We start from the raw sequence: 24670 nt of genomic DNA, 5'->3' as shown, positions 1-24670 counted from the left end.
CGAGATGCGATGAATTTATTGGAAGGAGTTGGCTTAACCGATCCAGGGTGAATACCGCTTCACAACAAGAAACAGAAGTAACTGTCAGAGAAGAACTGGTCACGGGAATCAGGATGACGCTCAATCTACATCCTCAGGCTGTGCCCCCTGGTAGATAGGTTGAGGACAGGAGCAAACAAGCAATTGCTACAAAGTTTTATGGTGGACATTATTGAAACCCCTTATCTTGTATGCCTTTATTATAATCGGCACATTGTCTGCGGAATTCAAGAGTAGGAAGGTCAAGACAAGCGAGGTGTTCGGAGTAGGGCACATCAGAGATACCTGGTACAAGTGTTGCTGCTAAGTCCAGTACGAATGCAGATGTTTAGTTTTAATTCAGAAATTTTTTTGTCTTGTAAAAAGGCTTTGTTTTCAATTACATGCTCCTCATTCAGTTTCCCTTTTGTTTTCAAAAAATAAAATTAAAATTTTTTTTTTTTTTTCCAACAAGGGAATCACCACTTATCAAGGCCCGAAGACCACTCGAGGTTAAGGGTTAAAGAGTGTATAATGGCCAAAAGGACAATACCATAGTAATCATTAGAAGTGTAAATATGGTAAAATTGGATTACTTAAGGGGAACGGCTCATCAAGAACTTGTTCGCATTGAACTTGAAGACGGCTATATTGCAGTCAGCTGGAAAGCAGGTAAACGGAAGAGAGTTCCACAGGTGTGCAGTTTTAAGAAAGCTTTGTTCATGTTTAGGTTTAGGCACAGATAAAGAGTGGGAAAATTATTGATAGTGCTTTTAGGCAAATGAGTGTTTCTCGTGTAAGTTTGGCGAGAGCGGGGGGCATAGATTGGCGCCCAGACAAGCACTTGCCATGAAAATAATGATAAAACAGAAACAGGCTCGCAACGTCTCTTCTGTAAGAAAAAGGTTGCAGGGAAGAGAAAAGGGTATCCCCCACTAGGTTACGAAGTCTATTCTGAACTCTGTCAAAGCAAGATAAGGTCTTCCTAGCAGCTCCTGCCCAGGCGTGACAGAAATATTCCACCCTTATACGTACCAGGCTCTTATATAGATAGAGTATTGCATCAGCAGTGAGATAGTTACTGGATCGATAAAAGGATCCCATCATTTTTGCAGCAACCTTGGCAACAGATTTGATGTACATATTCCATTTTAGATCAGGAATAAAGGTCAAACCAGGAGCTTGTTAAAACACAGAGCCTCCCCAAGACAAGAGCCATTCATTTCAATTGATGCCAGATGGGGATCAGAATGTTGATGATGTAAAGATAGAAGCTTGGTTTTAGATGCAATAAAAATAACCAGACACTTTTTTCCCCATTGTACCACATGCTCAAGATCAGAGAAGAGAGAACATGGCCTTTGATGTGCTGCCATATGGTAGTGTTATCAGCAAAAAGTTTTCAGCTATAAGATGGCTACCACAGAAACATTTATTACCATATTGTTTAGTCATTAAATTATTTGAACCAGATTGTCATAAAACTAATTTAGTTAAAATATCGTTATTTCACTGGCAGCCATCTTAAAGCTGAAAACTTTTATATAATCAAGAGCTAAAATAAACATCTTCTGCCATTTAAGGCTGGGCAATCAATTATATATATATTCATTCACACACACAGTCGGGGGGGGGGGCTTCAGATTCGATTTATCCTTTTCTTCTTGCATAAAACCTTATTGAACAATAAGGTATTATGAAAGCAAAAATAAAAAAAGAAAAAAAAAAAGAGAAAACAGGAGCCGTCGGAGTGCCTCAGGCGTCCTGCAATAATCCTCCCTCTAATAAAGGAGGGGATGGAATGGTGCACTAGGTGTATCAGAAAGTGGTCATTAAAAATGATAAGAACTTTAATAATTCAACTTACTATTTTTCGAAGCTTATAACTACTTGAAAAATGTAATTCAAACCCTAATTTTTTTTTCAATTAAAGAAGCAAAGACCAAATTTTTAAAAAATAACAGCTTTAATAGCAAATTATGCAATATTTGGTTTTTAAAGTGGTTTTCTTTAAAAAAAAAAAAAAAAAAAAAAATATAAAGAAAATCAACATATTTTGACTTGCTTATAAATATATGTATATATATAAATGCCAAAAAAAATCACTTAAAAAAAAAATATACTATTAAATGGGTAATTCCATTCTTCATTGTTAAGAATTTATCCATACTTATATTTTAAATTCCATGTATTTTTTAAATAAAAGGATTTTTTAAAGTGAGGGTCATAGAAAATCGCATTTTCGTAACGTGCTTAAAGAGCTGCTGCTGCTAATATGAAATTTATCAAATATGGATTCGTCCAAGTGACATAAATAATGTACCTTTTTTTATTGCGCGTGTTAACCAAAATTAGTATTTTTTGTCCTCCGTAGTTAAAAAGAAACGCACATTCACTCATAAGTTTTTCCACTAAAAGAAAAAAGTTTGTCTAAAATATCATATTTGGTTTATTGGAAAGAGCATAAAATTTCACATTGATCCTGAAAATATAAAAATTAAGTCTAAAAATTGAAAAATATTTAACTCGTAAAATTCAATTGATTTTATTACGTAAAAAAAAAAATGGCTGCATGAAGGCACGCCGGCATTTTGTAAACACTGTTTTTAAAAAAAAATAATATTTCTATTATTTTTTAAACAACTTTAATAGTTTATTTTGAAAGTATATTCCATACAGAAAATAAACAACCCACTTTAAAAAGAGAAATTACGAGTCTATATTTTATTTGCAGTTTTCGGTTAGGGGTGTCAAAAATTCCTCCAAATTTCCGATACACCTAAATTGGTGCACTTCATAGACTCGATCGCCAGTCCAGATGTCAATAAACGATCTCCCTGATTCATTTATCAGTGTCTTAGCTAATTATGTCTAGAAGTGTAAGCCATTTTGAGTTTCAGAACAGTTTCAGATGGTTCGCTGTTACACACAAGTCCTGGGAGGTGACTTGTTTGTAGTAGGCAGTTCCACAGAACAAAATATTCTTACCGTGTCGAAATCCGGGAAAAGAACATGTGAAATTGCTCCAGAAAAGGTTTAATATTTATGAAGCAATGCTGGTTTCTGATTGGTTGGTAGCAGAACGTGTATTTATTTGATTCGTCAGTTCTTAGCAGCATCGTTTATAAATAGAATCGTCCGACTGTGTGGGATCATACCCCATTATCACTCCAAAATATTGCAACATTATGTCTCAGGCTGTCTCCATGAGTCTAAAAAAGACTTCAGTTTTTTTTCTCGTGCTTATGGTAGCACTTAAGATAATACAGAAAGTCTGTATGATATAGGTAACCAGTCACGGAACAAAGATGAAGTATTCCAAAAATTATGTAATTTGATCAAGTAGTGTTTTTATTATTATTATTATTTAAGCAAATAAAATTTTACGACTAGGCGAGTCGTATTTTCGTCAGCCTTGATTAAATTCGATGAAATAAAAAAGGGGGGGGACAATACAAATCTAAGTTTACAGGTCAAAAATAATACAGCTTATTAAAATCGCGAATTTTGATTTTCTTAATTGTAAATAAAACTATTTGATCGATTTACGTGGTTTTCGGAATATGACATCTTCGTTCTGTAACGAGTACGTACATCAATGTAGACAAGCCCGTTCCACAGCAGACATCCTAACTGTAATCTCTGAACATATATACCATTCACTGGACAAAGTGGGGGAGGGCAGAGCGGAAGCTCTAGATATATCTAAGGCTTTTGAAAGGGTATGGCATCAGGGTCTCCTCAGGAAAATTAGATCCTATGGTATCACTAGTAGAATAGTTAACATAATTAAATCCTTCTTAGATTTTTTTTTTTTTTTTTTTACATAGGCATCACCACATTATCAAGGCCAAGAGGCCACTCAAGGATAAGGGTTAAAGAGTGTACAGTAGAAATTGGACATTATAGTAATCATTAGTAATGAAAATTTTGTAAAGTTGATAACTTATATGGAACGGCTCATCAAGAACTTATTTACATTAGACTTGAAGACAACCATATTGTAGTCAGCCGGAAAGCAGGAAAACGGAAGACAATTCCACAGGCGTGCAGTTCTAAGAAAAAAGCTTTGTTCATGGAATCTACGTTTAGGTTTAGGCACAGATAAAAAAGGGGGGGGGATTATTGATAGTGTTTACAGCTAGACGAGTGTTTCTTGTGAAAGTTTGGCGAGAGGGGACCATAGATTGAAGCTCATTCGAACACTTTCCATGAAAATAACGATACATCAGAGACAAACTCGCAACATCTCTTCTGTGAGATAAAGGTTGCAAGGAAGAGAAAAGGACATCTCCTACGAGGCTACGAAGTCTATTTTGAACTCTATCAAGGCAGGCCAAGTCCTTTCTAGCAGCTCCTGCCCAGATGTGGCAACAGTATTCCATCCTTGGACGTACCTGGCTCTTATATAGATAGAGAATAGCATCAGCAGTGAGATATCTACCGGATCGATAGAAAGATCCCACCATTTTTCCAGCGGCCTTGGCAACAGATTTGATGTACGTGTTCCATTTAAGATCAGGAGTAATGGTCAAGCCAAGAAGTTTGTCAAAACTTGAGGCCTCCTGAAGATAAGAGAAAACTCCAGGTTGTCCTCGACGGTCACACATCTAAACAATGATATAAATGCGGAGGTGCCCCAGGGGTCTATCCTTGGACATCTACTGTTCCTGATATTCATAAATGACCTCCCTGACAAAATTGCCTCTGAGATGGGTATATATGCTGATGACACCACACTCTATAACAGGCACGACAGGAAAACAAATGAACACATATCTAAAGAAATGGCAGAAACACTAGAGGATGATCTCCAATCTGTAGTGGAATGGGGACAAAAATGGATGGTCACATTCAATGCTGCCAAGACTAAACTAGTTTCATTCAATAATTACAAGAAACCTTCTCTACCACCTATAGCAATGGCCAACGACTCTTTATCTGGGAGTACATCTTTCAAACTCCTTGGCCTAACGTTCACAGGAAACAGGAGTTGGAACAATTACATTGAAGGCATTGCCAGGGCCGCTGCAAGGAAGGTGGGCTCTCTCTACCGTGCTAGAAAACTACTAACACCCGAAAGTATCCTGTACCTCTATAAGGCCACCATTCGCCCATGTATGGAGTATTGCTGTCATATTTGGGCTGGTGCATCTGCTGCTAGTCTCTCGCTCCTTGACAAGGTTCAAAAGAGTCGCAAATCTGATAGGCCCTGAACTGGCATCTAAGCTTAGCTTCTGTCTCATCGACGAAACGTTGCATCCCTCTGCCTGTTCTACAAGTATTTTAATGGTGAATGCTCTAACGAACTGCAAGCACTTGTGTCCCCACGACGTGAACACCCTCGACAAACCCGACACTGTAGAGATCCCTAGATGTAAAAGATCTTTCTACTCCAGTAGTTTCTTCCCCAGAACCGCTAGATTTTGGAATTCCATTCCAGGTCCTTGCTTCCCCAACTGTCCTGACGTGCAGAAGTTCAAGCGCAACGTGAACCGACATCTTGCTGCCCAAATCCCTACATAGTACCCCAGTAGTTGTTGCCCCCTCCTACACCAAAGTGGAAATGTGCCTTGTTTGGGGTGAAAATGTAAAAAAAATAAAATAAAATAAATGGGGTTTGTATTACTGTACACATAGATTCGAAAAAGTTGTCAAAAAACAAATATATAACAAATAAATATTATCAAAGGCAAGATAAGTTACTTTTCTACCTAACTGGATACATTTTTTTTGTTTTTATTCAATGTTACATTGTAACATGTTTATTCAGCTCGAAAAACATGCAGTGTTTACCGATATGTATTGGAAAATTCAAAATGGCGCCCGACACTCTCTTTAACATGGTAAGTTTGGGAAAAGGTGTTATAAATAATAAACTAGACAAAATACTATTAAAAAAACACCGAATATATGTCAACTTAGGCACGGTAACATATAATGAGCGAATTTCTAACAGTATTTTGTCTAGTTTATTATTTATAACATCTTTTCCTGAACTTACCGTGTTTAATAGAGTGTCGGGCGCCATTTTGAATTTTCCAATACATCGGTGTAAACACTGTATGCTTTTCGAGCTGAATAAGCATGTTACATTGAATAAAAACACGAAAAATATATCAAGTAGAAAAGTAACTTGCCTTTGATAACATTTATTTGCTATATATTTGTTTTTTGACAACTTTTTTGAACCCCAAAATTCTTTTCAAACTTCAAGGGTCAAGTAATAATTCGTTCTTTTTCCAAAATTAAAATGGCTGGCTTGTTTACGAATAAGCCGAAATGCATTCTAGTCGATTTAACTTCGTAATTAGCTTATGCTAGCATTTTTTTTTTCGATAACTATCCGATTGATAAATTTTAAAAAATCATTAAAATGTATAATTATCAAAATTACGTTGTCACAAAACACGACAAGTAATCAGAAATGTTTAATAACAAAGAAGCATTATATTATAACTATTTCAATAAAAATATGAAAGGTGCGAAAAATCAAAAATAGATAAATAAAAATAAATAAACCAGAAGTGTCAATGCTTTTCCTAAAAAAAAAAAAGTAAAGTATAAAATAATTTACTTTTTGTAAAGATTTTTAGAAAAATTTATATATTTGTCACAAAGTTGTTTTTCGAAAAGAAAAGACATTTGATATATCCGCATATGTTGTGAACGATTTCAGGGCACCGCCGTCACGCACTACACTAGCAATTAGGCAAGATGGACATTTTTTTTTTTTTTTTTTTTTAGCAATCTTTTTTTGTTTTAGCAATTTTAACAAGAAGCCGAAAAATAATTTTTCATTTTTTTTTTAATGGATAATTAAAGGATTTCATTTTAGAAAGAAATCAATGCAATATAATCGTTTTGGAGATTAAAACAAAAAAATTATTTACGACAAAGTTTAACGTGTGACAGGAAAGGGTAGGAAACTTTAATTCTTGAAAGTTTTTAAAAATTCACGAATTGAGTAAAATCTTATAATTTAATGAAATTTGCAGATTTGAAACAAAAATTACAATAAATATGAATAAATTAATTAATAATCTTTTAATTTCGAAGTTATATATAAAAATAGTGGTTCGTACGTTGCAATGTCCTTTTTTTCTTCTTTCTTTCCATTGACCCGAAAACATGTAATATATAAATATATCTTACATTTTTTAATAGCTTTTAAAATGCTAATTATTTTGAAATTTTAGAATCAGTAGTTTCACTTTTTATTAAAACAAAAAAAAAAAAAAAAGTGTTAATTACGAATAATGTTTGCAGATCCATGTATGGAACTTTTTTTATATATATATATATATATATATATATATAAATACTACTACTACTAATGGACCGAAATTGGAACTAGAAACGAGCGGTTGATTTTAATTAGAGCAACCGAGAAAGAAACAGAATTTGAAAGAAAAAAATAATAATATATATAATAGAAAAATATATTTACCTATGGAAACTCATGTTTGGTCGTTTTTATTCCGGCATAAGATCAGTCCGTGTTAGCAATCTTTAAACCAAGTGATCATTTATTTCACTCCCTTAACAAATAAAAAGGAAAGAAAACGGTATTAAGGAAAATGGGAAGAAAGGCGTTTTGGTATTTCATGAGGAAAAGGCATTTATTAGATTTAGAAAGAAAAAAACAGTTAAATAGGAAGTTATGCACACACGCGCGCGCGTGCGCAAAATTGGAACAATTGAAAAGGAAAAAACAAATAGATATGGCAGATCTTGACCAAATAAAAAGGGCTCGATATCCTATTGGATTGAGCTATATTAATATAGCGACAATAAATAATGCGCGTGCACACCACACACACTAAAATGTGACTCGTTGGGCCATTGATTATCAAATATCTCGGTATTTATGCATAATATGGACAATGCTGAAATAACATTAATTAGAAACCCATTCTTAATGTGTAGGGTCAGGGACGAGAAGGCTTTGAAAATATTCTGTACTTTTTTTTACTGAACAAAAAATACTGTGAAAATTGAACTTTAAAAAATAGCGCGATCTGTATTTTGCATAAATATCAATTTTTCCCTCTTTTTATATTGCTGTCCCACAAGGATCTGACGTGACAAAGGGTCGGTTTGAATGTGAGGGGATGGAACGGATGGATATCTAGACCCACAGAAAGGGTACCTTATTTTGGATTGGACAAAATCTTTTTTAAATTACCCGGTATCATTTGAAAAAAAAAGGGGGGGCGATTAATACGTGATGAATAGTAGTTTTTTTATAACATAATCCGGTGTGCACGGTGACACGATGCAAAGAAGCTAACAGAGGTCAGGAGTCGCCATAAAATACGTCAGCGGACCTGAAAAAGCTTGTCCTACTCGCTCTCTAATTTTTTTTTTTTTTTTTTTGATAATTATTTTCATCTTTTAATTTTTTTCAGCGGATTCGGCCGGATTATTATCGAATTCTAACAGATGATCAAAAGAACAAAACAAAAATCAATATTCGTAGAGGGTGCTCTTGCTCTACTGCAACGTTTTAACAACTATGTTTTTAGGTCAAGATCACTTTCGAATTTTAGTTTGGTCCTTTTTAAAAATTATTTGAAAAAAAAAAAAAAGGTTAAATTCGCGAAATTTGGTCTAAAAACATCGTGTTCTAAAATGGGTGATTTACTAGAACGTTGCATTAGAAACTGAGCACCCGCATAATTATTCGAATATTGACTTTTTTTCATAATTCGATAATAATCTGCTTAAAAATTTGTTAAAAAAAAAAAAAAAAAAAAAAAAGTACTAAAATAAAAATAAAATGGGAGGCAAGCTTCTTCAGGTCCGCGAAGACGTCTCGTGCTGGATGGATACCGTCATAAAAGATTCCTTTGTGACGTCATACAAGATCTCCCTGATGGCTTCCACCTGTTTCTTTGAATGACGCCGTTTCTTTGAATGACGCCATTTCTTTGACATTCATTTTTTTTTTTCCAAGTAAATATTTTTTCTTTCGTTCTTTTTAGATATTATTCTAGAAGTTTAACAGGTGACGCTTTTTTTTTTCTAACTCCTGCCTGCACCAGTGCACCACCATCACAAATCCTTCAGAGGATCAAATCTGACACAAATATATATTCTAAAAGTAGAACCTTGGGTGGGATGACGGGACAACAAAATTGCTCCAGCTCAATTCATCTGAAACTGCTTAAGCTTGTTTCAAGATTAATAAATAGGCTTTTCGTTTATGCCATTTATTTTATTATATTTCTTTGCGATACTTTTGAACGAATTCAATTATTTATATGAAAGTAGTCTTCTTTGCCTAAATGCTAGTTGGAAAAAATTGCACACTACTCTCTCATACACACACACAGGCATACAGAGAGAGAGAGGACTCATCTCCATGACAGATGGACACAGTGCGAAGAAAAAAAAATTACTAGATAAAAAAAAGTGGTAAAAAAAAAACCACCTCCACTCTCTTAAGATGGGATTTATTCACAAAAAACTTCCGACCAAAGTAAAGATAAAAAATAATTTTTTCATCGCATGAATTGCTCATTTTTCAAAATTTAAATTAAGGTTTTCAAAACAACTTTTCATATATATAAAAATATGAGAGAGAGAGAGAGAGAGAGAGAGAGAGAGAGAGAGAGAGAGAGAGGAGAATAGGAGAGAGACGAGAAAGAAAGATTGCAAAGAGTCAGAGAAGAAAAGATGTCGCCATCAGCCATTCTAAGTGAAACCAAACATGTCAACATTAAATAAAAAGATGTTTCTCGCTGACTTGGCGTTTTTAAATGATAGTAATTAGACTTTCAAAGCAAAGTATGTTTAATAAATGAATTAAGACATTTTAATTGTAAACAAACAGAAACAGAGCGCAAAACTAAAACTGCATATTTAAAATAGAACAAATTAAAGAGATCGATCAATAATATATTGATCGATTTATAAAAGGATGTCTGGATTTTCGGTTTACTACTAAAGGCTTTAAAATTTTAATAAATTAGGATTTGAACGTTCTGGGGAATATAATTGGAGGGGGATAATTACAATATAAAAAAAAATGTTATCCATCTTTTTTTAACACGTGTGTAGCAAAAAAAAAAAAAAAAAAAGTACTTCTAGAGCATTTGAAGCGCCCCCACCCCAAACACTAACCTTATTTTTAGTTCGGCAAAAGTCGGTTTATTTCGGTTAAAAATCTGCAGGAGTACCAACAAAATATTTGGATTATACGAACTAATGTCAGCTTGGTTGTTATTCACAACGTTTCGGCCGATGCAAGCTCCGACCTTCTTCAGAAACATTCCTGCCAAACTAAAAACAAAATATATATGTACGAAATTTTGGGGCACTTATGTTACCGTGCCAAAATAACATTATTTAGAAAACCATCCTTAACATGGGAAAGGAGATTTGTAACTATTTTGTACTTTCATCTAACAATTTAAAAGATATCGGAAAACTAGAATTTAACTTGAAAATACGATTTTTAAAAATAGCACAGTAAAAAACGCAAGTGCAATAAACATCAATTTTGGAACTGGATCCTTTATTTAATACATTAAGGTAAGTTGTTCTCTAAAGGTAAACCTGAAGATGGTTGGAGATTACATCGGCCGAAACGTTCTGAAAATAACAACTGAGATCAGAATAGTGATCCAATAATCAATCCTCATCAAAAAACTTCAAACAAAAGTTTCTGAATGTTTAATCTGAAAGCGTTCCTGAGTCAGGAACGCTTTCAGGAACTTCCTGACTTGAGAGCTGGCTGGATCTCCCTTAAATATTTTACTCTCATGGGGAGCAAATCGAGACTTCGAATAAAATAGTTAAAACCAAGAATACCATTGTTGCCATTATGTAAGTAAACATTTTAAAACTTTTTCCATTGATCATTTTTAATTCCAGAAAAATTAATTTAAAAAAAAAAAAAAAAAAAAACACTAATGCTTGTGCAATTTACAGACTGCTGAAATAACGTTATTTAGAGAGCCATTCTTAACATGGGGTGGGGGAAGGCTTTTGTTAAGATACTGTAAAAATTGAATTTAACATTTAAATCATATCTAAAAATAACACGATCTGTGAACTTCAGAAGTACGAGAAAAACTTCCAGAAAAAGTTAAAAAAAAAAAAAAAAAAAAAAAAAAAAAAAAAGATAGTGTTGTAAGTAAATTTTAGGTAATTAAAATGAAAACATCTTAAAGAACTAGCAACAACCTGTAAACAGACTCATGGTTGGAAATGTGAATTGTTGAAAAAAAAATTTTCAATTCTTAAACTTTTTTTTTTTTTTTTTTTCTTTTTTTAACAAAGAGTAATACCTTATGAAAATTTATACTTCTATCATAAGTACTCACATGCTTTGTTAAAAAATTAAAAATTGTTGCACTGTGCTATATTGTCTCTCTCCTTTCAGCTATAATCCCAATGTGGTTTACTGTAAGCTCTCTTTTGAATGACTCCGCTACGATCAGAGCATTTTATATAAAATAAAAAAAAATGACGTAATTGCGTCACTTCCGGTTATATAATCAATTTCCTTTTACTCAATTTTTAGACTACAAGACAAATTCTTCCTTCGGTCTTTAATTTCTAATAATAACCAACATATTTAATATTATTTATTCCAACAGTACCGGGTTGATGAGCCTCCTTATCAAATTAGCTGGAGAGGTGAACAAAAAAGAAAAAACTAATTTCAGTCCTTTGAGGGAACAAATCTCACCCGTTAAAGGCATCGTAAGTTTAAAGCATTTACAATTTCTTTAACACCAAACAAATCGGCATTTTTTTTTTTCCAGCTAAAATATTGGAAATCGCTTCAAATATTCATGGATTTATACAACAATGGAAACATTCGGAAAATAATAATAAAAAAAAAATGCTAGCCATGTCTAAAAGGAATTTAAGTAAATGAAAGCTAGTTTCCAGCTGACTGGAGACAATACAAAATGTGAATGCCTTTACTTAAATAAAGTATAGAAATATTTTTGTTCTTGGGGATAAAATCAGAACTAACATTTTTTTTTTTTTTCTCTTAAATATATTTTTAATGTATACAATTTGAAATAAATACATAAAAAATATAACGAAGAAATAATAGAAATTGACACTCCTGGAATTAAATTTATACTGAACAATTGCAAATATTGAATTTTTAGATTATTATAATTCTTTTTTAAAAATCCAGGTTTGCTAATATTTTAATTAAAAAATATTTAAAAAAAAAAAAAAAAAAAAAAAAAAAATCTAACTTTTTAGAAATAAGTTTTGTACGTATACAATGTATCCCCGGTATTTTATTCCAAAATATATATCTAAAGAATTTAGGCATAACTACGTATTTGCAACCGTGCTTTCATCTTTTCCGTGGAATAAATCTTACACTTAAATTAATATTAGCCGTATTCATCCGGCATTGATCAGGTGGACTGGAGGGATTATAGAACAATTAAAAAAATAAAATCATTCTTGCAATTATTTTTGGGTTTTTTTCTTAAATTGTTTAAGCTTTCCCTTATTTTATTAAATAAATATTTGATTCATAGTAAATAATAAACCATTCCATGTGCATTCATCCAAGTTACATATAGGCGAGAAACACATCGTGTCTGATCGTGATAGTTTAAAAGTCGTACTCGTCGTCGTACACCTGATGTTTGTCTGTTACTACATGCCAAGGTCATTCAGCTTTCTCAATAAATTCTTCTTTAATATTGGCTTATAATTATAATCTATATCGTGTAGACTTTATTGTAATATCTATATGAATAAATATATCATTTACTAGTTTTATTATTTAACCAATATTGGTTAATAACATAAACAAACTGTCGTTTATTACTTTTGTTTTTTTTTATCAACACCCGCCATATTGTTAATACTACCCAGCCTCGTTTTCATGGCAAAAAGCTAATTTACTTCCGTTCCGTCCATTTTGGTTTCTATATGCTAATCTCTTTCCTAAGTCGACGCCATATTGGTTGTTCCCGGTAATTCCCGCATTATATAAACACACACACACGTTTGGTAATATACATATATATTTATTATATATGGCATGACTACGCTAGCTTCATTTCCTTTCCTTAAAGTTGGGATTTTATATAATTTAATTCGGAAATAATTTTATATATCTAAACATTATTGTTATTATTATTTTATTTATTTATTATTTTTTTTTAAGTATTCACCATCTTGGTTGTTCCCGGCACACTTCTCATAGAGATACATATATACGTATGTGTGTATGTATACACACGTTTATAATGTATGCGTATACGGGATGGATGGTTATGTTATGTTTTATTTCCTGAAAGTAAGTTTTATAATGATTTAGTTTAGTTGGAAATAAATAAAAATAAAAACATTAGATGCCCCCTTCCCCTCTGATTCATTTTTTTTCTCAAGTCACGTGACTCACGAGATTTGTCTTTTTTTTTTTTTTTTTTTTAACCCTCCTCCTCCTCCTCTCGCGAGATTTCAAACCGATCTCGCGTGATTTTGATTTTTTTTTTTTCTTTTCACACTAGTTCACTGACCGGAAGTGTAGGGTGACCCCCTACAAATGCTTCATTTTCTTTTTTAACTCTTGGCGGAGAAGCATCTTTGGAACATGGCAACTACTGACCGATGGCGATTTGATAGGGAAGCTATCGCCAATGCCCCGAGTACCCAAGAACCGAACGCGATAGATCATAAAACAGAACTGCACTACCGCCAGTTAACGGCGAATTTTATCCAAGAACTGGGCCAAAAGCTTCAGGTGTATCCTTTTCTTAGTATGTTTTTTTTATTTTTTGTTTGTTTATAATTCATGTTTTACGTTATTAATGTTTGTGAATTTAAACCATTTTCATGTTTCTTAAATCTATGCATTTCCCTGTAGAAATAAGTTCTCAAATCCCGGCCATGTTTATTCCGATAAAGCGTTTTAGTCGAACTTAATACATGCTTGAGAACGTTTAACTTTTAATATGGCGATATATTACTTTTTCTTCAGCAAATTATTTTACCTGTGTGATAAAATGCTATAGATTTAAACTGATCTAAAATCTGTTCCTATATCTTCCCCTACGATCAAAACTCTACCATTAAATGCATACCATGTGCGAATTATCTTAAACAGTAGTAGATACCTTGCTTGTGAAAAGTAGTTGTTGTGACCCAGTTTTATTGTAATATATTTTTTTTCTATAATACGCGTTTTTTTGTTTGGTTGTAAGATTTATTTAAAAAAAAAAAATCATGTGCTTGTGATTTAATTTTTCATTTATTTCTATGTAATGTGCAATATCGAAACATATCTTTTAGTTTTTAATAGATTTGTTTAGTTATTTGCCGACTATTCTTTGTTATTGTATAAGATTTTCTGGGAAGAGACATGAACTTAAACCGAGCAATCGTAGTTAAGGAACACTGACACCCCTTCAAATCACCCGAAATGCACATGTTTTTTGTTTTTTTTTGTTATTGATATTTTAGTTATTCAGAGTATTTTAGCTATTTACTTTGACTAAAAGTTTGTTTTTTTTCTTGTAATTTTTAACGAATGATAAAGTCCTTTAAGGGCAAAAACAAGAACCTAAATCTTTTTTTTTTTTTTTTTTTGCCGCTATTTTTCAATAGTATTTTCAAGTTAAATTCAAGTTTTACGATATCTTTTATATTAAATTAAGTGAAAATAGAGACTAGTTAGAAAATACCCTCCCTTCTCTATGTTAAGAATAGTTTTCTAAATGACTTTAGCACAGTATAAATAATTATTCTTATTTTTCTTACATTGAAATATATTCATTTAACCTAAATTTTTACGTTTTACATGGATTTTTTTTGTGCGTATATTGCTGGCAAAGTAACAACTAGACTGAGAGAAAAAAAAAGTACTCGTTGCGAGGGAAAAATAGGCGAAGTTTATCAGTAGTGATTTTCTACTTTCTCCTCTTTAAAATGAACACCTTCTAAATTAATTTTGCAACCCCGTTTTTCCAATTAAGTTATTTTATAGCTTCATCGAAATTGTAACATTTTTTTTTCTTGCAACAAACAATATTTTTATTTCTTTTTTCATTTCCTATTTTCGAGCACGTGCCTTTAACGTGATATGTTTGGCTGTCGCTGTGATGGCAAAATTTTCAGAGTGTTCGAAATGTTTAAAATTTAAAAGTTATTTTTTATTTTATATAAACTACGTTCACGAAACTGTCCGTGTTTTAAGATGTTTTCTTATTCTACTATAAAAAAAAAACAGTTGATATAGATCGCCCGTTTTCACAAAGTTTTATATAAAAATCATTCTTGATTCTATTATTCTATAATATAATTTTAGTTTAATTCTGATTTTTGACATTTTTTGAGAATATAACTTGAATTCCACATTTTAATCGCTGGCGGTCATTTTTTATTTTATTTATTCGCCGAATATTTATACTGATTTTAACGAAATCTAACGGATTTAAAAGCGATGAATAGGTAACGATATGATTTAAGAATTAGTAATTATCGAAAAGAAAATAAGTTTCGCATAAACATTAAATTTTACAACTTAATAAATTTTCTCTAACATCTAGGCAAAACCATTCTAGATATTTCAATAGTATAACCGAGCCATGATTGTTACTGGCCTGGAGGAATAAAAAAAAAAAAAAAAAAAAAAACTGGTAGTTTAGCCGACCAAAGCTTTTACAATAGAAATGGGATGGTCAACAGTCAACACTACCCAAGTTTGTAGGAGAAGCAGTAGTAACATAACTGACCCCAGGCTTTCACCCGATTTTTCTCACCACACTAATCCAAGTCCCTACCCTGGCAAAGTAAGTTATATGTTAGCATAGCTGATATTTTGGTAGACATAAAAGTAATTTAATTTCGGTTATTTACTGTCTTCTTTTCGTTTTGGAGACTAAATGAACTTTAATGGTTGTATTTAAGTTGAATGTAGAAATGTCTTTCCAACTTTAGAGATCATAAAAAATGTCTCTTTTAATCTATTATCGAATATTGACATTAAATGGTGTGACCATGATTTTGCTGATTAATAAACATAAAAGAAAAAAAAAAAGAAAAATAGCAACTATGGAAAACCGTAACAAAACAGCGCAGTAAACAGATTCATCCTAATATTTCCGGAAGTAGAATTCCTTCATTGGGTGTTAGAATTATATGTAGGTTTTAAATAAATCCTTTAGTATAAATTTAAAAGTGGTCGACATGTGTTCAAAACTTTTACAACATAAAATTTGACTGCTTTATGATCAGCATCATCATCTCTTCCAGTCCTCCCCGTCCCGCTCTGTTGATTTGCATTTTTTTTTTTGTTTTTTTTTTTAGTGTCTTTTGTTTTGTACATTCGTGTATTTGTATTTGAGTTTTATTTGCCTTAACATACAACTAGAACACAACTTTGTATCAACACGGCGATCGTGTACATGCATCGATTCTACATGTTCCAGCGTTTTCAGAGGTTTAATAAAAATGTAAGTATGAAATTTATTTTATAAAACGTTTTAATTTGCATCAATTACATTTTTCACATGCATGAATTGACACGCACATATTGCTAAGAAATAAAATGTTTATAGGTTTATACACACGTGGTCGAAAAAAAAAATGTGTTCCTCCTCCTCCTCCTCCTCACACTTGTAACAAAATGTTTAGCCAACCGCATATTTATAGTCTACCCACATGAATAAAACTAAAATATTTATCATCCATCCACATGTATAAAAATAAAGTATTTATGATCTATCTACATGCATAAAGATAAAATATTTATCATCTATCCACATGCATAAAAATAAAATATTTATCATCTATCCACATGCATAAAAATAAAATATTTATCATCTATCCACATGCATAAAAATAATATATTTATCATCTATCTACATGCATAAAAATAACATATTTATCATCTACCCACATGCATAAAAATAAAGCATATTTATCATCTATCCACATGCATAAAAATAAAATATTTATGATCTATCCACATGCATAAAAATAAAATATTTATGATCTATCCACATGCATAAAAATAAAATATTTATGATCTATCCACATGCATAAAAATAAAATATTTATGATCTATCCACATGCATAAAAATAAAATATTTATGATCTATCCACATGCATAAAAATTAAATATTTATGATCTATCCACATGCATAAAAATAAAAATTTATCATCTATCCACATACATAAAAAAACATGTATCATCTATCCACATGCATAAAAATTAAAATTTATCATCTATCCGCATGCATAAAAATAAATATTTATCATCGATCCACATGCATAAAAATAACATATTTATCATCTATCCACATGCATAAAAATAACATATTTATCATCTATCCACATCCACAAAAATAACATATTTATCATCTATCCACATGCATAAAAATAACATATTTATCATCTATCCACATCCACAAAAATAAAATATTTATCATCTATCCACATCCACAAAAATAAAATATTTATCATCTATCCACATCCACAAAAATAAAATATTTATCATCTATCCACATGCATAAAAATAACATATTTATCATCTATCCACATGCATAAAAATAAAATATTAATCATCTATTCATGTGCATAGAAATAAAAATTTATCATCTATCCACATGCATAAAAATAACATTTATCATCTATCCACATGCATAAAAATTAAAATTAATCATCTATCCATATGCATAAAAATAAAAATTTATCATCTATCCATATGCATAAAAATAAAAATTTATCATCTATCCATATGCATAAAAATAAAAATTTATCATCTATCCATATGCATAAAAATAAAAATTTATAATCTATCCATATGCATAAAAATAAAAATTTATCATGTATCCATATGCATAAAAATAAAAATTTATCATCTATCCATATGCATAAAAATAAAAATTTATCATCTATCCATATGCAAAAAAATTAAAATTTATCATCTATCCATATGCATAAAAATAAAAATTTATCATCTATCCATATGCATAAAAATAAAAATTTATCATCTATCCATATGCATAAAAATAAAAATTTATCACGTATCCACATGCATAAAAATAAAAATTTATCATCTATCCATATGCATAAAAATAAAAATTTATCATCTATCCACATGCATAAAAATAAAAATTTATCATGTATCCACATGCATAAAAATAAAAATTTATCATCTATCCATATGCATAAAAATAGATATTTATCATCTATCCATATGCATAAAAATTCAAATTTATCATCTATCCACATGCATAAAAATAAAAATTTATCATCTATCCATATGCATAAAAATAAAAATTTATCATCTATCCATATGCATAAAAATAAAAATTTATCATCTATCCATATGCATAAAAATAAAAATTTATCATCTATCCACATGCATAAAAATAAAAATTTATCATCTATCCATATGCATAAAAATAAAAATTTATCATCTATCCAAATGCATAAAAATAAAAATTTATCATCTATCCATATGCATAAAAATAAAAATTTATCATCTATCCACATGCATAAAAATAAAAATTTATCATCTATCCATATGCATAACAAAAAAAATTTATCATCTATCCACATGCATAAAAATGAACATTTATCATCTATCCACATGCATAAAAATAAAAATTCATCATCTATCCACATGCATAAAAATAACATTTATCATCTATCCACATGCATAAAAATAAAAATTAATCATCTATCCACATGCATAAAAATAAAATATGTATCGTCCATCCACATGCATAAAAATAAAAATTAATCATCTATCCACATGCATAAAAATAAAATATGTATCGTCCATCCACATGCATAAAAATAGAATATTTATCATCTATCCACATGCATAAAAATAGAATATTTATCATCTATCCACTTGCATAAAAATACATATTTATCATCTATCCACATGCATAAAAACAAATTATTTATTATCCATCCACATACATAAAAATAAAATATTTATCATCAATCCACATCCATAAAAATTAAAATTTATCATCTCTCCACAGTCATAAAAATAAAAAATTTTCATCTATCCACAGTCATAAAAATAAAAAATTTTCATCTATCCACATGCATAAAAATAACATTTTTATCATCTATCCATGTGCATAAAAATAACATTTTTATCATCTATCCATATGCATAAAAATTACATATTTATCATCTATCCACATGCATAAAAATAAAATATTTACAATCTATCCACATGAATGAAACTAAAATATTTATCATCTATCCACATGCATAAAAATAAAATATTTATCATCTACCCACATGCATAAAAATAAAATATTTATCATCTATCCACGTGAATAAAACTAAAATTTTTATCATCTATCCACATGCATAAAAATAAAAATTTATCATCTATCCATATGCATAAAAATAAAAATTTATCATCTATCCATATGCATAAAAATTCAAATTTATCATCTATCCATATGCATAAAAATTCAAATTTATCATCTATCCATATGCATAAAAATTCAAATTTATCATCTATCCACATGCATAAAAATAAAAATTTATCATCTATCCATATGCATAAAAATAAAAATTTATCATGTATCCACATGCATAAAAATAAAAATTTATCATCTATCCATATGCATAAAAATAAAAATTTATCATCTATCCATATGCATAAAAATTCAAATTTATCATCTATCCATATGCATAAAAATTCAAATTTATCATCTATCCACATGCATAAAAATAAAAATTTATCATCTATCCACATGCATAAAAATAAAAATTTATCATCTATCCATATGCATAAAAATAAAAATTTATCATCTATCCACATGCATAAAAATAAAAATTTATCATCTATCCACATGCATAAAAATAAAAATTAATCATCTATCCACATGCATAAAAATAACAAATTTATCATCTATCCACATGCATAAAAATAACATATTTATCATCTATCCACATGCATAAAAATAACAAATTTATCATCTATCCACATGCATAAAAATAACAAATTTATCATCTATCCACATGCATAAAAATAACAAATTTATCATCTATCCACATGCATAAAAATAACAAATTTATCATCTATCCACATGCATAAAAATAACAAATTTATCATCTATCCACATGCATAAAAATAAAAATTAATCATCTATCCACATGCATAAAAATAAAATATGTATCGTCCATCCACATGCATAAAAATAGAATATTTATCATCTATCCACATGCATAAAAATAGAATATTTATCATCTATCCACATGCATAAAAATACATATTTATCATCTATCCACATGCATAAAAATACATATTTATCATCTATCCACATGCATAAAAATACATATTTATCATCTATCCACATGCATAAAAACTAAAATATTTATCATCTATCCACATGCATAAAAACAAAATATTTATTATCCATCCACATACATAAAAATAAAATATTTATCATCAATCCACATCCATAAAAATTAAAATTTATCATCTCTCCACAGTCATAAAAATAAAAATTTTTCATCTCTCCACAGTCATAAAAATAAAAATTTTTCATCTCTCCACAGTCATAAAAATATAAATTTTTCATCTATCCACAGTCATAAAAATAAAAATTTTTCATCTATCCACAGTCATAAAAATAAAAAATTTTCATCTATCCACATGCATAAAAATAACATTTTTATCATCTATCCATGTGCATAAAAATAACATTTTTATCATCTATCCATATGCATAAAAATTACATATTTATCATCTATCCACATGCATAAAAATAAAATATTTTTCATTTATCCACATGCATAAAAATAAAATATTTACAATCTATCCACATGCATAAAAATAACATATTTACAATCTATCCACATGAATGAAACTAAAATATTTATCATCTATCCACATGCATAAAAATAAAATATTTATCATCTACGCACATGCATAAAAATAAAATATTTATCATCTATCCACGTGAATAAAACTAAAATTTTTATCATCTATCCACATGCATAAAAATAAAAATTTATCATCTATCCATATGCATAAAAATAAAAATTTATCATCTATCCATATGCATAAAAATTCAAATTTATCATCTATCCATATGCATAAAAATTCAAATTTATCATCTATCCATATGCATAAAAATTCAAATTTATCATCTATCCACATGCATAAAAATAAAATTTATCATCTTTCCATATGCATAAAAATAAAAATTTATCATGTATCCACATGCATAAAAATAAAAATTTATCATCTATCCACATGCATAAAAATAAAAATTAATCATCTATCTACATGCATAAAAATAACAAATTTATCATCTATCCACATGCATAAAAATAACATATTTATCATCTATCCACATGCATAAAAATAACAAATTTATCATCTATCCACATGCATAAAAATAACAAATTTATCATCTATCCACATGCATAAAAATAACAAATTTATCATCTATCCACATGCATAAAAATAACAAATTTATCATCTATCCACATGCATAAAAATAAAAATTAATCATCTATCCACATGCATAAAAATAAAATATGTATCGTCCATCCACATGCATAAAAATAGAATATTTATCATCTATCCACATGCATAAAAATAGAATATTTATCATCTATCCACATGCATAAAAATACATATTTATCATCTATCCACATGCATAAAAATACATATTTATCATCTATCCACATGCATAAAAATACATATTTATCATCTATCCACATGCATAAAAATACATATTTATCATCTATCCACATGCATAAAAACTAAAATATTTATCATCTATCCACATGCATAAAAACAAAATATTTATTATCCATCCACATACATAAAAATAAAATATTTATCATCAATCCACATCCATAAAAATTAAAATTTATCATCTCTCCACAGTCATAAAAATAAAAATTTTTCATCTATCCACAGTCATAAAAATAAAAAATTTTCATCTATCCACATGCATAAAAATAACATTTTTATCATCTATCCATGTGCATAAAAATAACATTTTTATCATCTATCCATATGCATAAAAATTACATATTTATCATCTATCCACATGCATAAAAATAAAATATTTTTCATTTATCCACATGCATAAAAATAAAATATTTACAATCTATCCACATGCATAAAAATAAAATATTTACAATCTATCCACATGAATGAAACTAAAATATTTATCATCTTTCCACATGAATGAAACTAAAATATTTATCATCTATCCACATGCATAAAAATAAAATATTTATCATCTATCCACGTGAATAAAACTAAAATTTTTATTATCTATTCACATGCATAAAAATAAAATATTTATCATCCATCCACATGAATAAAACTCAAATATTTATCATCTATCCACATACATAAAAATAACATATTTATCATCTATCCACATGCATAAAAAGAACATTTAATCATCTATCCACATGCATAAAAAGAACATTTAATCATCTATCCACATGCATAAAAATAACATATTTATCATCTATCCACATGCATAAAAATAACATATTTATCATCTATCCACATGCATAAAAATAACATATTTATCATCTATCCACATGCATAAAAATAACATATTTATCATCTATCCACATGCATAAAAATAACATATTTATCATCTATCCACATACATAAAAATACATATTTATCATCTATCCACATGCATAAAAATAACATTCATCATCTATTCACATGCATAAAAATAAAATATTTATCATCAATCCACATGCATAAAAATAAAATTTATCATCTATCCACATTCATAAAAATAACATTTTTATCATCTATCCACAATAATAAAACTAAAATATTTATCATCTATCCACATACATAAAAATACATATTTTTTATCTATCCACATACATAAAAATACATATTTATCATCTATCAACATGCATAAAAATAACATTTATCGTCTATCCACATACATAAAAATAACATATTTATCATCTATCCACATGCATAAAAATAACATATTCATACGCTATCCACATGTATAAAAATAAAATATTTATCATCTATCCACATGCATAAAAATAAAATATTTATCATCTGTCCACATTCATAAAAATACATATTTATCATCTATCCACATGCATAAAAATAAAATATTTATCATCTATCCACATGCATAAAAATAACATATTAATCCTCTATCCACATGCATAAAAATAACATATTTATCATCTATCCACATGCATAAAAATACATATGTATCATCTATCCACATACATAAAAATACATATTTATCATCTATCAACATGCATAAAAATAGCATATTTATCATCTATCTACATGCATAAAAATAGCATATTTATCATCTATCCACATGCATAAAAATAGCATATTTATCATCTATCCACATGCATAAAAATAGCATATTTTTCATCTAACCACATGCATAAAAATAAAATATTTTTCATCTAACCACATGCATAAAAATAACAAATTTATACGCTATCCACATGCATAAAAATAACATATTTATCATCTATCCACATGCACAAAACTAAAATATTTATCATCTATCCACATGCACAAAACTAAAATATTTATCATCTATCCACATGCATAAAAATAAAATATTTATCATCTATCCACATGCATAAAAATAAAATATTTATCATCTATCCACATGCATAAAAATAAAATATTTATCATCTGTCCACATGCATAAAAATAAAATATTTATCATCTATCCACATGCATAAAAATAAAATATTTATCATCTATCCACATGCATAAAAATAAAATATTTATCATCTATCCACATGCATAAAAATAACATATTTATCATCTATCCACATGGATAAAAATAACAAATTTATACGCTATCCACATGCATAAAAATAGCATATTTATCATCTATCCACATGCATAAAAATAGCATATTTATCATCTATCCACATGCATAAAAATAGCATATTTATCATCTATCCACATGCATAAAAATAAAATATTTATCATCTATCCACATGCATAAAAATAGCATATTTATCATCTATCCACATGCATAAAAATAACAAATTTATACGCTATCCACATGCATAAAAATAACATATTTATCATCTATCCACATGCACAAAACTAAAATATTTATCATCTATCCACATGCACAAAACTAAAATATTTATCATCTATCCACATGCATAAAACTAAATATTTATCATCAATCCACATGCATAAAAATATTTATCATCTATCCACATGCATAAAAATAAAATATTTATCATCTATCCACATGCATAAAAATAAAATATTTATCATCTATCCACATGCATAAAAATAAAATATTTATCATCTATCCACATGCATAAAAATAAAATATTTATCATCTATCCACATGCATAAAAATAAAATATTTATCATCTATCCACATGCATAAAAATAAAATATTTATCATCTATCCACATGCATAAAAATAAAATATTTATCATCTATCCACATGCATAAAAATAAAATATTTATCATCTATCCACATGCATAAAAATAAAATATTTATCATCTATCCACATGCATAAAAATAACATATTTATCATCTATCCACATGCATAAAAATAACAAATTTATACGCTATCCACATGCATAAAAATAACATATTTATCATCTATCCACATGCATAAAAATAAAATATTTATCATCTATCCACATGCATAA

At 29.1% G+C, this 24670-nt stretch overlaps 2 protein-coding genes across 6 annotated transcripts in view; one reads left to right on the top strand and one right to left on the bottom strand.

Moving 5' to 3' along the window:
- The window catches only part of LOC145284821 (KAT8 regulatory NSL complex subunit 2-like), a 60153-nt gene extending 48661 nt beyond the window's left edge, over positions 1-11492 (bottom strand). For 2 of the 5 annotated variants that reach the window (XM_080133784.1, XM_080133787.1), the window contains exons 1-2: positions 11352-11492; positions 7469-7559 (exon numbers count right to left, since the gene is read on the bottom strand). In XM_080133784.1, coding sequence (XP_079989910.1) covers positions 7469-7482 — 14 coding nt within the window. In that variant the 5' untranslated portion in view covers positions 7483-7559; positions 11352-11492. Of the gene's footprint in view, positions 1-7468; positions 7560-8206; positions 8778-9131; positions 9349-11351 lie in introns of those variants that run through there. The other 3 variants (XM_080133786.1, XM_080133785.1, XM_080133788.1) reach the window with 3 other exon arrangements.
- Positions 11493-11523: 31 nt separating this feature from the next.
- The window catches only part of LOC145284820 (uncharacterized), a 47803-nt gene continuing 34656 nt past the window's right edge, over positions 11524-24670 (top strand). Inside the window, exons 1-3 of the mRNA XM_080133783.1 lie at positions 11524-11733; positions 13527-13761; positions 16388-16469. Coding sequence (XP_079989909.1) covers positions 13610-13761; positions 16388-16469 — 234 coding nt within the window. The 5' untranslated portion in view covers positions 11524-11733; positions 13527-13609. The remainder of the gene's footprint in view (positions 11734-13526; positions 13762-16387; positions 16470-24670) is intronic.

The sequence above is a fragment of the Euprymna scolopes genome, chromosome 9, assembly GCF_053919585.1.
Source record: "Euprymna scolopes isolate OS-2025 chromosome 9, ASM5391958v1, whole genome shotgun sequence".
NCBI classification, from domain to species: Eukaryota; Metazoa; Mollusca; class Cephalopoda; order Sepiida; family Sepiolidae; genus Euprymna; species Euprymna scolopes.
This window is presented reverse-complemented; position numbering and strand designations above follow the sequence as displayed.